This window comes from Felis catus, chromosome A3, assembly GCF_018350175.1.
Source record: "Felis catus isolate Fca126 chromosome A3, F.catus_Fca126_mat1.0, whole genome shotgun sequence".
NCBI classification, from domain to species: Eukaryota; Metazoa; Chordata; class Mammalia; order Carnivora; family Felidae; genus Felis; species Felis catus.
Window position 1 is genome coordinate 74,057,316 of NC_058370.1, and position 18,418 is coordinate 74,075,733.

Below are 18,418 nucleotides of genomic sequence, written 5' to 3' on the forward strand. Positions count from 1 at the left end.
CCTTACTTGTTCCTGCCTATTCTCCACCTTTGTTCCAAGCACTAATACAACGTAAGTTTCATTGATTTGCTCATGGAGTCTCAGTACCTGCAATTAAGTAGTATATGCTTATTAAGTAGTATATGCTTAATAAACATTGGATGAACAAATAAAGTCCATACTTAATCTTTTCTACAAACTAATGCTAAAGTCACTTTCCTTGTATTTTAATTCCCTAATAAGTAATTTTAAATGGTTCTCCAATGACTGCCATGTGCAGTTTAAATTGTAATAGTTATTTTTTAAGTTTCCCATAATCTGGCCTACTCTACTTATGGAACTTTATATTCTACTATTTCCCAACTTGGATGAATCCTCTACCAAGGCTCGTCTCCTTACCACCTCCCAAATCATAAATATGCTTTTTCCTCATGCTGATTCCCTAGCTTAAAATACCCTCCTCTCCTCATCTATGGCTACCCAAGTCCAATCATTCTTCAAGGTTTAAATTAAATCTAACTTCCTCCCCTTGACTTCCCTGACTATCCATCCTATCTCTAGAGACCAAACCTGACTTCTAACTAATTTCTAGACAGCAGGGCTCCCTAATCTACCCACACTATCATACACACTCCATTTCACTCAAAAAAAAAAACAAACCCACAAAAAACAAAAAACAAATAAACAAATAACAAAAAGCAAACATACAAAATACATACAAATTAAAAAAGAAAAACAAACAAGTTAATAACAAGAGATTTGTTTCCAAATACATACTTGGGATCATTCACCATTCATTATAGATTCATCTTAATTATATACATTCAATAGTTAACACAAAGACTTAAGTTGAAAACAAATGAGGTACTACAAGATTCTGAATCAATACTTTACATATCCTATTTACAAAGATGGAAATACAGTTTAATTCACTTGCAAAGATTTAAAATGTGGAGTTGGAAAAAAAATGAAAATAACCTTCACTTATGAGAAAACTCAACACTCCAATTTCCTTCAACATTCAAGTTAACTGAGAATTTACTGTGGTTTACCCTTTTTTTAACCAGTCTTGGCAAAACAGAATTGGAGTACTGCCTCCAGTGGTCTTTCCCCACAACTTCTCATCCTTCCCAATTCTGTAGTTTTGTTTTGTTTTGTTTTTTTAATGTTTGTTTATTTATTTTGAGAGAGAGAACACACTCAAGCTGGTGGGGGAGGGGCAGAGAGACAGGGAGATAGAGAATCCCAAGCAGGCTCTGTGTTGACAGCAAGATGCTCAAAAGACTGAGCCACCCAGGCACCCCTCCACAATTCTGTAGTAATCCAGGTCTTAAGCAAGGACTAGGACCCATCACCTAAAACTAAACTATCTTCCGTGGTGCTCTGAAAGGAAATAGTCATTTTGTCAATGATATTATGGAGTTTATCATTTTTTTCTCACCTTCACTATGAAAGTAAATTTCATTAAGAACACACCATTTTGTAAAATTTCCTGAAAAACTATTAAGATAGCCCACAAAATTTCCTGTTTAATACAAAAAGCATGGGCTTTTTTATATGAAATTTATTGTCAAATTGGTTTCCATACAACACCCAGTGCTCATCCCAAAAGGTGCCCTCCTCAATACCCATCACCCACCCTCCCCTCCCTCCCACCCCCCCCACCCCCCATCAACCCTCAGTTTGTTCTCAGTTTTTAAGAGTCTCTTATGCTTTGGCTCTCTCCCTCTCTAACCTCTTTTTTTTTTTCTTCCCCTCCCCCATGGACTTCTGTTAAGCTTCTCAGGATCCACATAAGAGTAAAAACATGGTATCTGTCTTTTCTCTGTATGGCTTATTTCACTTAGCATCACACTCTCCAGTTCCATCCACGTTGCTACAAAAGGCCATATTTCATTCTTTCTCATTGCCACGTAGTATTCCATTGTGTATATAAACCACAATTTCTTTATCCATTCGTCAGTTGATGGACATTTAGGCTCTTTCCATAATTTGGCTATTGTTGAGAATGCTGCTACAAACATTGGGGTACAAGTGCCCCTGTGCATCAGCACTCCTGTATCCCTTGGGTAAATTCCTAGCAGTGCATTGCTGGGCCATAGAGTAGGTCTATTTTTAATTTTTTGAGGAATCTCCACACTGTTTTCCAGAGCGGCTGCACCAGTTTGCATTCCCACCAACAGTGAAAGAGGGTTCCCGTTTTTCCACATCCTCTCCTGCATCTATAGTCTCCTGATTTGTTCATTTTAGCCACTCTGACTGGCATGAAGTGATATCTGAGTGTGGTATTGATTTGTATTTCCCTGACGAGGAGCAACGTTGAGCATCTTTTCATGTGCCTGTTGACCATCGGGATGTCTTCTTTAGAGAAGTGTCTATTCATGTTTTCTGCCCATTTCTTCACTGGATCATTTGTTTTTCGGGTGTGGAGTTTGGTGAGGTCTTTATAGATTTTGGATACTAGCCCACAAAGAGCATGTTAATATAAACATTACAATTGCCAGTCTTCTTTCTTCCTTACTGTTAAATTTTTCTTTAATTATAACACTGTAATAATTAGCTATTTATTTCCCAGCTTTCCACTTTAATTCAAAATACTCATTTCTACCTCTAGTGGTAATCAAAAGACCATTAACCTTATATATTTAAAAAAAAGGAAATAAATTCCTTCTCAACTTCAGTTATTTTCACTATATTCTATTTTATCCACCCATTAGCATGGGCTAACCCTGGCCCTAAATCACCATTCAGAATTGCAACTTTCAAAATCTCAAACTCTGAAAATCCCCTATTCCATCTCTTCTCACCTTCTCTAATCCTACTCATCTTTCATCCTATTGCAACCTCTCTAATTTATCAGCCTCCTCCTGATGACACTTGCTTTCCTCCTTCACTTTAATGCTCACACTCTATTCATTTCAACTATTCACCTGGATATCCAACCCTACATCTACATTATAGATCCCCAAATCTGAGAAAACTCTACAGATCTTTTTGTTAGTTTCTGAGCAGCTAAGCATTATTGGGTAAGTTATTCAACCACACTGATTGGCTCCACTATAAATCTGTGGTTTCCAAATCGCAAATAAGCCATCAACCTCACATGACAACACATCTTTATACAAGACAATTCGCCTTTAACTGACTCCCTTTGTGATCTCCTCCCAGGAGTCTTGTGAATTTTTCTACTTTTCCTCAAACTTCCAGCCTTTTAATGTTACAGTTTCCTAGGATCTATCATCGGTTCCCTTCTGTATTTTTTCTGGCACCCATGTCCTTAGATTCTCATATCTCTATCTCTATTCTAGACCTTTTCCCTGAGCACCACCTGACCTATGTATATCTATCCGCCCACAAGATACTTCTCATTGTTCACCAGACCCTCCAAAATAAACTCAGCACTTATTTTCTATACTTCCCGTCCCCTCAAATTTTCATCCTCTTGTAATGTCTTACTTTACTAAGGGCACTACCATCTGCTCTTTACCCAAGTAAAAAGTGTGGCAGTCATTCCAGACACATGCCTTTCTCATTCTTTGTATCAAATCAGTAACCAAGTCCCATCACTTTCATACTGTCTCTCTTCTATATCACTTCTACATAAATGCTGTTAATATCTCTATTCTTGCCTCCATAAGCACCAAATTTAATCCTTCTAAAATGCAAATGCTATCTGTTTCAATTCCTTTCATGATTTCAATAGCCTATATTACTGTTTTTCAAGCTGGAGTACAGTAGTGACACCTTTTTTTTTTTTTTTTTAAATGATGTCAGATTTTTTTTTTTTTTAATTTTTTTTTTAACGTTTATTTATTTCTGGGACAGAGAGAGACAGAGCTTGAACGGGGGAGGGGCAGAGAGAGAGGGAGACACAGAATCGGAAACAGGCTCCAGGCTCCGAGCCATCAGCCCAGAGCCTGACGCGGGGCTCGAACTCCCGGACCGCGAGATCGTGACCTGGCTGAAGTCGGACGCCCAACCGACTGCGCCACCCAGGCGCCCCAGTGACACCTTTTTAAAAAACAAAATTATCAAGAATCTCTGAGCATTATCCTATAGATATATATCCTAAGAGTCCACGGACCCTGTATGAGAAAGTGACTTAAGAAACTAGTCTTAGTCTATGAAAAAAAAATCAATTGTGAATTATCATTGCAAAAGAATTTCTTGTTTTTATTACCTCTTGAAAAAAATTTGAATTTATGAAATTAAAACACAAAATTAAATTTCCTAAATTACCACAGACCCCCCCCCCCCAAGAATATCTGTGGACCTAGCTTAATAAACACTAGTTATGATGGTTAATTTTATGTATCAACTTGGGTGGACCACAGTGCCCAGATATGTGGTCAAATATTGTTCTGGATGTTTCTTTCAATATGATTAACACATAAATCAATGGACTTTGAGTAAAGCAGATTACCCTCCGTGTGAGTGGACCTCATCCAGTCATTTGAAGGTGTTACTGGAACAAAGGCTGACCTCCTTGTAGCAAGCTCCCTTTGAACTCAATGCAATTCTTCCCTGAGTTTCCAACCCGCCTACCAGCCCGCCAGCCTGCTCCATCAGCTTTTAAACTAGCTAAACCTCCACAATCTCATGAGCCAATTCCTTAAAATAAATCTCTGTATACACACACACACACACACACACACACACACACACACACACACACCAAGGGCTACCAAGGGCTAGCTCTATTTCTCCAAAAAGAATGTGAAGTAACACATGTCTCCACAGGAAAAAAATCCAACCTTCTTAACATGGTATCTAAGGACAGTCTCCCAATCCCCACCTCTTCAAACTCCTCTCCTATGTGCAAGAAGCATACAATCTCTGCTTCAGCTGTACAATACAACCTATAGTTATTTGAGTCTACTATTTTTAGTCATATCTTCATGCCTCTTTTTATGCCATTTGCCTCCTACTCCAACTGTTTATGATTCCTATTTACCGAATTGGTCCTATTCAACTTTCATGTCCTAGTTCAAATTCTCCCTCTTCTAAGTGAATAATCACATCTCTCTTTGTGCCAACATTTTTTCAAGAACATAATTCTACCATATAGCACACGTATCACGCTGCAATTTATCTGCATGTTGTTCTTGTTACTAGTGAGGAAAGACCGTATCTTATTCAGCATCATATCCCCAGTATCTAGCAGATAGTTTATCATATAGTGAGCACTCGGGAACTACTCACTGAATAAACTGACCTTTAAGGAAACTATCTCTTCAGCCTTCTCATTCACTGAGTACTGTATTTTAGATCCTGACAAAACAGATCTCAGCCTTGAGTGCCACTCTGGCCCTCCTCAGGCCATGCCCCTCACCACTGAGCAAGCAACCCATGGAAGCAAGAGGATATACCCATACATAGATGACACTGCAGTTACCTAGAACTCTGGAAATTCTTGCCCAAATACCTCTAACCCAATTACAGGGCCTGCACAGGACTCTTTCCTAGGTCTGTCCTGAGGATGGACTATACAGATGTATGTATCACTGGGTCAAGGAGAGCTGTTTGGAAGAGCATGGGTCTTAGGCATGCCTACAGGATGCCCACAGGTATGCACATGAGACCCCTCTGTGGGGCTAGACAGAGCTAGGGATGTGGGGAGGAGGTTGAGCTCCACTATACTGATAAGAAACTGAGTTTTTGAATTCTAAATTACATAAATTCTAAATTTGAATCTTTCAAGTCATCATGAAGGTATATTTTTCAGATATACCTACTTTTCATGATAAAAGATCAGAACATAGTCAACAATTTCTTAGTCTGGTTTATAACCTTTAAATATTTAGGCCTATCGTGGTAAATGAATACTTGCCCTGAGTCTCACAAATGTCAGAATAAACTTGATGAGTTTCATCAACCTAGTTTTATTAATTATTGAACTAGCAAAATAGAGCTAAGATAGAATAGGAATAAAATCATGAAGAAAGAGAATACAGACATACCACATCTTATTGTGCTTCACTTTACTGCACGTTGTAGATAATTATGTTTTTCACAAATTGAAGGTTTATGACTGTTAATCAAGTCTGTTGGTGCCATTTTGCCATTTTTTTTCCAATAGCATTTGCTTACTTTGTGTCTCTGTGCCACATTTTAGTAATTCTTGCAATATTTCAAACTTTTGATTCAATATTACTGTATTTATGATGGTGTAATCTTTGATGTTGGTATTGAAAATGTTTAGGGGTGCCACAAACCACACCCAAGTAATTCAACCAACTAATCAACAAATGTGTGTGTTTTGACTGCTCCACCAACCAACCAGCCTGAGCCAGGAATTAAACATAACTGTCAAGGCAGTTTCTTCCTCTATACCACACCACCTTTCTAAAAGTAGCTAGCTTAGTGATTACAAAATTGAATATTAGGTATCTTTTAATATCAATTAAATCTCAATTATTTTTAAATATTGAAACTTTCTGCCTATAGTGGTACCAATCTATGTCACAAATCCTAAAAGAAGGTCAAATGCTGTTCTGAAAGAGTATAGTTAAGAACTGATGTTTCCTGTGGGCACCTGGCTAGCTCAGTCAGTTGAGCATGAGATTCTTAATCTTGGCATCATGAGTTCAAGCCCCATGTTGGGTGGAGACATTACTTAAAAAAATAAATAAGTGGAGTGCCTGAGTGGCTCAGTCAGTTAAGCATTTGACTCTTGACTTCAGCTCAGGTCATGGTCTCATGTTTCTTGAGTTCAAGCCTCACATTGGGCTCTGTGCTGACAGTGCAGAGGCTGCTTAGGATTCTCTCTCTCTCTCTCTCTCTCTCTCTCTCTCTCTCTCTCTCTCTCCTTCCCCTCCCCTGCTCTCTCTCTCTCAAAAAATAAATAAACTAAAAAAATTTTATATATTTTTTTAATGTTTATTTATTTTTTGAGAGAGAGACAAAGACAGAGCATGAGTGGGGGAAGAGCAGGGAGAGAGGGAGACACAGAATCCAAAGCAGGCTCTAGGCTCAGAGCTGTCAGCACAGAGCCTGACATGGGGCTCGAACCCACAAATCGTGAGATCATGACCTGAGCTGAAGTCGGATGCTTAACCGACTAAGCCACCCAGGCACCCCTAAAAATTTTTTTTGAATAAATTTTAAAAAATAAAAATAAGAATTGTTCCTTTTTGAGTTTCCCATATTAATACACATTACAGAAAAAATTTTCAGTTTAAAAATTTAAAAATACTCCCATATATAGCAACTAGTTTCTGTTCTCTAGGTTCTCATCGCTTTTTGTAGCTTAACTAGATATGGCTCATATAGCAAATCAGACAATGACTATGGACTGTTAAAGACATCAGTCCAATATAAGGCTGTGGACAAAAATCCCAATATTTGGACATGATCAGTAACATTACTGGAAACCAAACTGAAGTCACTGTATATTCTAATACCATTCAAAAGCATGGACTATGACTTGTTCTTACAAAGTCATCTCAAGCAAGACATAACATAGGTGGGAAAATATTTAATAACAGTAATTAAATAATGGAACAGAGAAAGAACAAAAGGAGAAATAGAAGACAAACTAAAAAGTAAAGCAAATTAAATTCTACAATACTAGAGTTTTCAAAATTTTTTAAGTTAATAAAATTATGAAATGTTTCATTTATTCCTTAACATTTAATGAAAACTTATACCAAATCTATGCTAGGTACTGGTGATACATAACAAAAACTTCTAGCCTCTAAATGCTATCTAGTTGCTGCAGCACTTTTAACAATTTGGTAAAGATAGATATTAGATGATAGGGGAGAGAGCAATTAACTCTCCCAAGGGACTTCAGAGGGTATTAAAGAAAGAGTTAAAATTTGCTAGGCAAAAAAAAAAGGGAAAGGGCAGTGTAGGGAAAAATGATTATTATGATAATAGGAATAAAGCAAAGATTAAGAGCTAACAATACCTGAATCTTGCTATACGCCAAGCATTGTACACAAATTATCCTATTTGATTCTCATAACTCTGTGATTCTTTTTATCCTGTTTATAAATGAAGAAATTGAGAAGTAACTTTCTAAAGATTTTATATCTACATAGATGTGATACCAATAGGAATTATATAAAACTAAGCTGTGAATGATCATTTGTTTGAAGAAACATAAAAAAGCAGGTTTGGCCTACTACACAACAATACTAATGACAGCAACCAGCACTGGGAATACAGTGGTCAACAAAACAGAAAATAGATACTATCTGTACATTATTAGAGATTAAGTCTACGCCAGGAAGGAAACACTATCTTTCATCTCATAGATGTAGGAACCGAGATTTGGAAATTTAAGTAAATTGTTTAGGTCATAAACTAGTATGTAGCATAGTGAGAATTAAACCTTGTCTGACTCAAAGCCCAAATTCATCCTACTTTACCACATAACCTTGCTATTATTCATTCATTCAACAGTAGTATATCAAGTACCTACTGTATGTTAAGCATATGCTAGAAATAAAGATGAAAGAGATAATAGATGGTTTCAAGAAATTCACAGGTTAGTTAGTGGAGTCAAACATACCAAAAACTGCAATACAATGAGATAAATGCTATCAGACAAGAGTCATATATAAGTACATGTGATCACAGATTGAGAAGACAACTTGAAGAGGGGCAAGCCCAAAAGTAAGACCAGTCAGGGCTCCCACATTAATCCAAAAGTCAGGGACACATCTAAGAAAAATTTGGGAGGTAAATCACAAAACTTAGTAATAAGACAGCAACTATGACTGTATCATAAGTGTGTTTTTAAAAAAGCAACAAACAAAAACAAAACTAAACAAAAACTATGAGGCCCAATGAGAAAACCTGAGATGACCACGCCAAAATTCAGAGTCAATGCCATACTTGGTAAGAAACCCATATATATATTTTAAAATATTTATTCATTTTTTGAGAGAGAGGGACAAGAGTGTGAGCAGGGGAGGAGCAGAGAGAGAGAGAGACACAGAAGCCAAAGCAGGCTCCAGTCTATGAGCTGTCAGCACACAGCCTGACGTGGGGCTCGAACCCACGAACTGCAAGATCATGACCTGAGCCAAAGTCGGAGACTTAACCGAGTCACCTAGGTGCCCTGAAACTCATGTATTTTATAAGTCACTTTAGGGTCATTATAAAGTTAGCAAAACCTACTTTTGAATCTTATTTTTCTTTTTTTTTAATTGAAGTATAATTAACATACTTACTAGTTTCTGGTATACAGTATAATGATTCAACAACCCTATACATTATTCAGTGCTCATCAATGTAAGTGTACTCTTTCTTGATACCCTTTATCTATTTCATTGTCCCCAATCTACCTCTCCATACTTTCGAATCTTAAACACTCAAAGAACTAAGAAACACTTCTCAGTCAACTTCCTCTATTAGATAAATGCCTTCTGCTAGGTATAGTTTATGAAGGTGCTTCTCAGGAAATACTTAAGGAGAATCTGCATGACCATGTGTCATTTAATTTTTTTAATTAAAAATGATTTTCATAGTAGAGGACTCCTAAAGTTCCTTCAAGTTCAAGATTCTAAAAGAAGAAAAGCCAGAACAAGTATATAGTAATTGTCAGGTATTTGAAGTATAGATCTCTATAATTATCTAATGGGGCTGAATCATTTTTCTGACACCATTAATAATTTTCTCCATACTTAAAACCCTTATACATATCTTCAACTGCTTAGGTAATATAAATAGCATCCTTTTAAACTTTAGAATTATGAAATTCACAACCATGTCATAAATTCCTTAAAATTTCATAGCAAATAATATGCAAAATGGGTTACGGAACTGCATGACATCTCAAACAAGAAAATGATTATTTCTACTGTCACCAAACCCTATGAGTGGTAACCAGAAGTGAGAAATAAAGATTTCACTTGGCTGAAATACAAAAATGCCCTGCAGCATACAGAAGAGCTGGCCCATCATTCCTGATCTCTAAAGAGCTTCCCCTTCCCCATTAGTTAAACAAGATTGATGCCATGTCACAAGCTCTTACAGAGATTCTTTGATTCAAGGAACTACTCAGTGAAATCCAGGATTTATCTCTGAATGCAGCGAATCCCAAGTCAGTGAACAGACTCCAAAATTATAAGGCAGAGTTGGTAAACAGGCATGAAGAAAATGTAAACAAAGTCCAAAATGGCAAATCCAAAGTCACTAATTAATATTCTCACTTTTAATAAAGACTGTAGATGAAAAAAATATATATACCATAAGCTTTCTATAACAAAATTCTATGTCAAACTGAAAGCAGGAATAGCAAGACTGCCAGGCCAAAAGTGTAATTATAAGTATATAAACAGATTTCCACTTTGGCCAAGATGGAATGTCAGGAACCAAATTACTCTCCTCCTTGAAAAAAACTAGAAAAAGAAGGACAAAATATATTGTGTTTTTCAAGGCAATGGACATGAAAAAGCAAAGGACAATAGATCCCTGATAGATGGGAAACATACAAGATGAGTCCTACCACTGCCCCAACTTATTACCTTGAAAGGGTTCCTAGGCCATAGAACAGGGATGGGGAACTCTGACAGAGCAATTACCTCCCTGAATTGAGGAGACAGAACTTAATCTAGAGACAACAAGGTGACTGTCATATACAAGGTAGAGTACATAAGAGTAGAAAAGTTCACAGAAAAACCCAGAGATCTGCAGAAGGTATCCCTCAAGTCTTCAGCTGAGTACTTATTAGCATATACATGTGAGGAAACTACCCAAGAACAGTGGGGGGTCGGGAGGGTGGGTACGGATAAGAGGGAATACCACCCAGAGCTCACACAGGTCCAGAAATAGCTCCTGTTCCTACCATCGAGAGTACTCAGAAGGGTTTTGCCAATAGAGTAACAAAGTAGTACTGCCTGATACAACTTAAAAGCAGGACCTGAGAGATCAAACTGTTTCCAAGTAATTTAATGTATCCCAGAAGAAAGTTCAAGAGTATGTAATGAAAAACAAAAATATCCAGCACCCCACAAGGTAAAATTCCAAATGTCTATCATCCAATCAAAAATTACCAGGCATGCAAAAGCAAAGAAACGCAATCCTTTATGAGGAGAAAAATCGATCAAAACCAATCCAGAAATGATACAGATAGAATTTGTAGAAATAAATATTAATCCAGTTATAACTGAACTCTATATATTCAAGTGGCTAGAGAAAAGACAAAGCATGAAAGCTATACACATGTGAGATACAAAAAGAACTCTATTTCTAGAATAGAATCATAATGTCTGAAATGAAAAAGAAGCTGGATGGAATTAACAGCAAATTAAACATTACAGAAGAAAAGATTAGTGAAGTTGAAGACGTAGCAAAATTATCCAAAATGAAACACAGAAGACTGAAAAAACATGAACACAACATCAGTGAACATCAAATAGCCTGATTTACATGTAATTGGGACTTCCAAAAGGGGAAGTGGGGGCAAGAATATATATACACACACACACACTTATATATTCTAATATAAATATTTATTTCTAAAAATAAAAAAACAGCCAAAAATTTTCTGAATTTGTTAAGAACCGCACACCCACAGATCCAAGAAGCTCAACAAACTCCAAGCAAAACACACATGAAGAAAAATAGTTTCATTTTAGAAAGGGTTCTCACTCACAAATTCTGTAAACAAATTTAATCTAGAGATGACTTAGACTAAGGCTACCTTTTAGGTTAACTTACTGGGTACAGTTCAACTGACAATTTTAATAGAGTAGATTAAATCAAACATTAACTCGAATAAAGTACTTAACCGAAATCTTAATGATTTTAAAGTTAGCAAAATACAGCTTTAAAAACAATGCATATTTTGTTGCCCTATTAGGTAAATAATTAATTAAAATACATTTATCTTATTTAAACAAATTATTTTTTAAAAAGCTAAAGCCTACTTCTTCCTTTTTTTCTAATTTTCTTTCCCTTTAATTTATATAGGTCATTCAGAACAGAATTAGGACACTGAAAAAACTTTTAAAGAAACTGAGAGGTGGAACTGAAAACAGAAGTAGATTTGAGGTTTGGAATGGAGCTAGTCCTCTCCCCACCCTCCCCCTCCCAAAAACAACCTGGCAGCCACTATTTTGAAACACCATTACTTTCAAAATATACATATATATTTTTAAATATAAAGTTGCACTCAATTCCACTCAAAGTGGAAACAAGTGTCTGTTTTTAGTACCTTGGCTAACTATTCAGTGCTCAAAAAAATCTAAATATTTTTTGGAAAAAGAATCATTCAAATAAAAAACATTGAAGTGGAAAACTAAAAGTGTCTGGCTGGCTCACTCAGTAGAGGATGCAACTCTTAATCTCAGGGTCATGAGTTTAAGCCCCACGTTGGGCATGAAACCTACTTTAAAAATAATTAAATAAAAAAGTAAATTTAAAAAAAGTGGAAAACTAAAGTATTTTCCTATTTTGTAAATACACCTATTTTTTTTTAGGGTTCAGCATACAAATTCAAAATTCTCCATCTAAAAACAAGAGAGGGAACAAGTTCTGAGTATCTACTCTAATGGCTACCCTTCCTGTCATGTATGTTCCCTAAAATAGAAGTCAATTTAATTATTCTACCCTTTTGCTTATGAAATAGTGGGATATTTCAAAGATTAAAAAATAGTTCCACTGGGAGAGCTGCCAAAAATATATTTACTGTCCATGGAAATAATTGTCTACATTCCTTTTTCCTTTCTTAAGAAAAAAAATATACACACATTTAGTGCCTATACAAATAAAACACCTATGGAAGCACATAGTAGTACAACGCTTGTCTGTAGGATCAATACATACATGAAAAACAACACACAAATCTCTTTGAGCACACAGACTACCAATATCTCTGGGCACACAGACTGAGAAGTTACACTGAAACATTTATGATTTTGACTTCTACCTCTTCTTTTATTTAAAAAATCTAAAAAGAAACATAATTTCCTACAAAATACAGAAATGACACTTCATGTGATTATTCACAGTGGACTTATTCCTTAGTAACCATTATTATTAATAATGCACTAAACTCCCACATACATAAAAGGTTAAGAATGCTTTGAAATTGAAGGTTCCAAACTACGCTTGTAATCAGATTCTATTCAAGAGAGATTAGGCTAAATACACATTATTTTGAACACAACAATAACATTCAGGGTTTGATAACCTATGCTGATGTACTTAGAAAGCTTACACTGATGTACTTAGCTTGAATGCTACAATACCTATAATGATAAAAATGGTTTTTATTTCACTGATCTACCAATATGATTTGGATATTCAACTCCCATCTTAAAAGTACTTCTCTACTTAATACAAACCCAAGTATCATAAACATAAAAGACAAAGATTTGCCTACTAAAATCATTATCTAGTTGTCATCAAGATGTCAGTTACCCGCATTTCAAAACTAGCTTTAAAAATACTTTAAAATGATCCCCCCAATATTAATCTAACAATTCACATAATAATCTAATCAGACTTGAGTTACTGTACCCATTTAAATTACTTGCCACAGCAACAGTTCTCACCAATCAGAACTGTTATTTGAAATTCTTTTTTTTGAAATCTGTTATTACTTCACCAGTTTCAAAATCTCAGCCACTTATTTTTAGATACAAGGGTTAATAAGACATTTCTGCATCTAATACACATAACTTCACAGTAAAGGCTTTATTCCCCCTTAGGAAACTATTCCCATATTCTCTTTTCTCTATTTACCAGTTAGAGGACACAACGTGATGTGGATTTCAACACTTAAAGACAGTAAGTGACAATATACGGTTTGCAGAATGAAAAATTAAAGTTTCACAATTTTAATAGGCGTAATTACTAGACTGTGATAAATGGGCTGGGCAGGTAAGATTATCACTCCTTTCAAGGTCCAATTCTTAAACCACCTGAATTCTTCTGTCCAAAGCAATTAGGAGCTTAAAACATAAAATCTCTAAGTTTACAGTATGCCCTTTTTCAAAGAAAACAAGTTACCCTAGTAAAGAAAAGAACACTTACATTTGGAGCATGACCTGGTTCAAGAATACCCCATCAACCAAAGCCACATATTCATCCAGGTTGGTCCCATTTCCTGCAGCCAGAGGTCCAAACGTTTTAACCTAGAACGGAATGATCGTCAGGACACGAACGCCCATCTCCATCTCTGCAGCCACAAATAATGCAGCAAAAGATACAATAAATAACACCCTACTTACCCAAGTGACCAAGGGGCTGGTCATAAACTGCTCCAGGAGGGGAGTAAAAATTTCGTTCTCCATTTTACGGATAATGTATTTGAAAAAGGGAACTACCACAAAAATACGCCTAGGGAATTGATCACTAAACGTTGAAGAAGTAAGTAGAAATCAGTGAAAGTCCATTTTGACACAGGAAGAAAATCCCATCGTGGAGGGGAGAAAAACTCTCCCTCCTCAAAAAACACCCCAGAGGGGAACAAGCCGAAATCCCGAGAAGCGGCTTCGACAGCAGCCACGAGCGGCAGCTTGCGCTGGAAATGTCTGTACCGAGCGAGGAGGGGCAGAGAAAAGGCATCTGGAGGAGGAGGAAGGGATAGGGGGCTGGAGCAGCAAGACAAAAAGCCCGTCAAGGTTGCCCAGCTCCTGGAGGAGCCAGACCAGCGAAGCTGCCCGCAATGAATTAATCCCAACGTGGGCTAAATGAAATACCACGTTAGATAGTATGTTGAGGGTTCCGAGCGGCCACCAGGCTCGACCTCCGCGTCCCGCTCAACACGTTCCACCCACCAGTGGGCATGGAGTCGCTACGACCCGCGGAGCCTCGCCTGCCCGCAGCCCCTCACCAACGACAGGCAGGGCTCGCCCCTTCCCCCCGAACAGACACCATCCCTCCGCCGACCTCAAGCCTCGCTTCCAGCCCCCTTCCCCTCCCGGGGGGTGGGGGCTTGAATGTGTGTCCCTAACCCCCCAGTTCCCTCAGCCCCGTAGCCTTTTCAGCGCGCCTCTGGGAAGCCCTGGCACAAAATCACCACCGCGCTCCAGCCTCCTCCACCGCCCTCTCTGGAGGAGCCGGAGTAACGGCCTCAGAACCGCAGTGCCGCATCACACCCCGCTCCACGCCGCCCAACCAGTGCCGTGAACCCTCCGTCAAAGGGAGCGCGCTTCTCCCTCCGCGCCCATATCCTTCCGCCGACTCTCCGCCCCTCCCGCGCCGCAGCCTCTGGATTGTGGGAGAAGAAAACCGCTGCATGAGCGCGCTCCCGAACGAGCGCGCCCCCGGGGACGGCCCCGCCGCCGCCCAGATTTTGGCGGCGGGCGCAGGCGTGGACGCGCGCTCCATGCAGCTGCTGCGGTGGCCGGCCCTAGCTCGCGCCCAGGACTGTTGCCAGGGCGTGGGGGGCGGGGATGGGGAAGGCAGAGGAAGGGGTCTGTCTGCTTGGTCGCTCATGCTTAATTATGGTTTATTTCCTCCCCGAGTGCCTTCTTTGATGTGTGAAGGAGAGGGAACGAAATCCTTCTCTTTTAGACATGAGGGATGCAGACAGCCTTTTTCGGACAGTTTGATTTGATCTGTTCAGCGTGCTTTTGCCCGCAAAGAGTAGAAAAAATGCAGCAAATAGCAAAGGAGGGACTTGAGCCTCAAACTTGGTTTTATTTGTTCTTCTTCTCCTTTTAAAAATCCAGTCACTAAAGCATGAATGCTTTTCAAAGTTGCAAGTGAATGTAGTAGGATTTTAAATAACCAAAGCTATCTTTCAACACGTTGGTTTTCCCTGATGGGAGCAAACGTGGTTCAGACAATGTTGTTTGACTATTTGGCCATTGAAAAAAAATCTAAACAAAATCAAGAACTACTAAAAGGAAACATTTGGAAATCATCCAAGTTGGGTGACAAACAGATTACATACTTGTCATAAATCTCTATGCGATGCACGACTGGAATCATCAAAGTAATTTTAACAGTTCCCCAGCAAAATCCCTCATTTTGAAGGAACATAAAAATCTTTTCCCTGGTACAAAATGGTCATGTAAAACATTTTTTTTGAGAAAATAAAGATAGTATTACAGTGTTGCTGTGTGTGTTGTTTACATAAATCTATTTTGAATACGTGATATTTTAAAAAGTAGCAGGAAAAATGTTTTATAACACTAAGTTATGATACAGAAAATTTTCTTGATTAGGTGAGATCCTCTAGAGTCTTCCTGCCTGCTTCAAATCCAGGCTCTGATACTTACCAGTTGGGTGAGCCTCGGCAAGTAAGTGAAACTCTCTCTGCTTTACTCTCTTCAAAGTAGGACTAATAATAGGGTTAAATTAAATGGCAACCTATAGTGAGTGCCTCATAAATATTATTGATGTTTTCATCATTATTTCCCCCAAATGAAGGATATTTAGGAAATAAACTTGAAATGTAACCTTCCTACTTTAGTTACAGGAGAAAGGATCTTGCTGTGGAGACCAGAGAAATGGCCTTCCAAAATTGTCTTAATTAAAAGGAGGTTGCATTGATGTGGCACTTTGCAAGTTGTGTACATAGTAGAATCTCGCATTACCTGACCAGTACGCAGCTTTGGGTCATACTGATTGCTAGCAATCTTTTCCTTCTGCTCTTGATTTTTTCTTTCTTTTTTCTTTAAATGTTTATTTTTGAGAAAGCACACGCGCATGAGAGAGGGGCAGAAAGGGAGACAGCGAATCCCAAGCAGGCCCTGCTGTGTCAGTGCAGAGTTTGATGCAAGCCTCTAACCCACAAACTGTGAGATCATTACCTGAGAGGAAATCAAGAGCCAGATGCTCAACCAACTGAGCCCCCCAGGCACCCCTTGATGACTGTTTCTTAATCATAATCCTTTGTTTGGAAATGCAGACCAAGAGAGAGCTGACATCAAGAAGAAAGCATGGCTTTCAGAGCAGCCCAAAGCTTGACTTGCCCACTTTTCTTCGTAATCCCTCAGAAGGTCAACCAAACAACATGGAAGTATTCATGCCTTATACTGTTTATCTTCAGACAGACCCACCTGCTTCACTCATAAATGAAAAACTCATAGTATTAACACAAAGTACAATAAGTTAGGGGCATTTTGGACAAATATAGATAGCATTGTGTATCCAGTTTAGTGGATAGCTAGCCCTCAGAAATCTGGATTCCCCTCTACAGCCAAAAGGCCCCAGATGCTTCCTGGTCTATCTTTAGCTTTTACACACACACACACACACACACACACACACACACACACACTCAACAAAGAAACATGAGGAGTTAATTGTAAAAACAGAAAGCTTTAGACCAGACTGAGGTCTGGAGTAACTTATTTGAAAACCTACCAATTCACAATTCTCTAGTTCAACAGCAACCTTAGAAATGCTTTATAATATCTCAAGAGTACAATCAGGAAACTTCTTTGTCTGGCACAAAAGGGATTGTACATTATACACAATTTAATAGTCCTTGAATTGCAACATCCTGTAAGATAAAATCCAAAAGTTTCCTCCTAACCTCCTTTCACTTAGGAAGAGATTACTCAAGATTCCTTCCAGGTATTTTTGTTTTGTACTTGGTAGTCATTTATTTGTCTTGAATTCATTCTTTCTTAGAATATTGAATCCAACAGGAAAGGACTTTGGAAAAATCATACCCATCTGACTAGGGTCTAAGTTATTTGCTCTGCTCTCTTCCAATCAAAAGTTAAATGTTTGGAATGGACCATGATCCCATTTAGGAATCATTGGAGAAAGATTCTTCCCTGAATTTTGTAATTGAGGCTTCCCCCACAGATTGCACATACCTGTATACCAAAAGTACCCACATTTACATCTGTCTTGACCTACTATGGGAACTGATAGACTCACTGCAAACCGGGTTCCTTGCTGGCACATATTTATAAAGCTAATCACATCCATAGGCTAGTATAATAAAAATAACACAGAGGCACCTGGGTGGCTGAGTCAGTTGAGCATCTGACTCTTGGTTTCAGCTCAGGTTGAGCCCCAAATCAGGCTCTGCGCTGACAGTGGTGGAGCCTGCTTGGAATTCTCTCTCCCTTCTCTCTGCCCCTCCCCCACTCACCCTCAGTGCTCGCTCTCTCTCTCTCTCTCTCTCTCTCTCTCTCTCTCCCTCTCAAAATAAATAAATAGGAGTGCCTGGATAGCTCAGTCAGTTAAGCATCAGACTCTTGATTTCTGCTCAGGTCATGATCTCACAGTTCATGAGTTTGAGCCCTGCACTGGGCTCTGAGCTGGGCTCTGGGCTGACACTGAGGAGCATGCTTGGGTTTCTCTCCCTCTCTCTCTCTGCCCCTCCCCTGCTCATGCTATCTCTCTCTCAAAATAAAACTTAAAAATAAATAAATAAATAATAAACTTAAAAAAATAACACAAACACAATAGTAGAATGGCACCATTTTTCATAATAGCCAAAAAAAATGGAAAAAGCCCAAATGTCCATCAACTGATAAATGTATAAAATGTATTATATCCATACAATAGA

At 38.2% G+C, this 18,418-nt stretch overlaps 1 protein-coding gene across 7 annotated transcripts in view; it reads right to left on the bottom strand.

Moving 5' to 3' along the window:
• Positions 1-14,971, bottom strand: part of CCDC88A (coiled-coil domain containing 88A) — a 143,091-nt gene extending 128,120 nt beyond the window's left edge. For all 7 annotated transcript variants that reach the window (XM_045054233.1, XM_019827235.3, XM_019827234.3 and 4 more), the window contains exons 1-2: positions 14,169-14,971; positions 13,972-14,072 (exon numbers count right to left, since the gene is read on the bottom strand). In XM_045054233.1, coding sequence (XP_044910168.1) covers positions 13,972-14,072; positions 14,169-14,231 — 164 coding nt within the window. In that variant the 5' untranslated portion in view covers positions 14,232-14,971. The remainder of the gene's footprint in view (positions 1-13,971; positions 14,073-14,168) is intronic.
• Between the last annotated feature and the right edge of the window lie 3,447 nt (positions 14,972-18,418).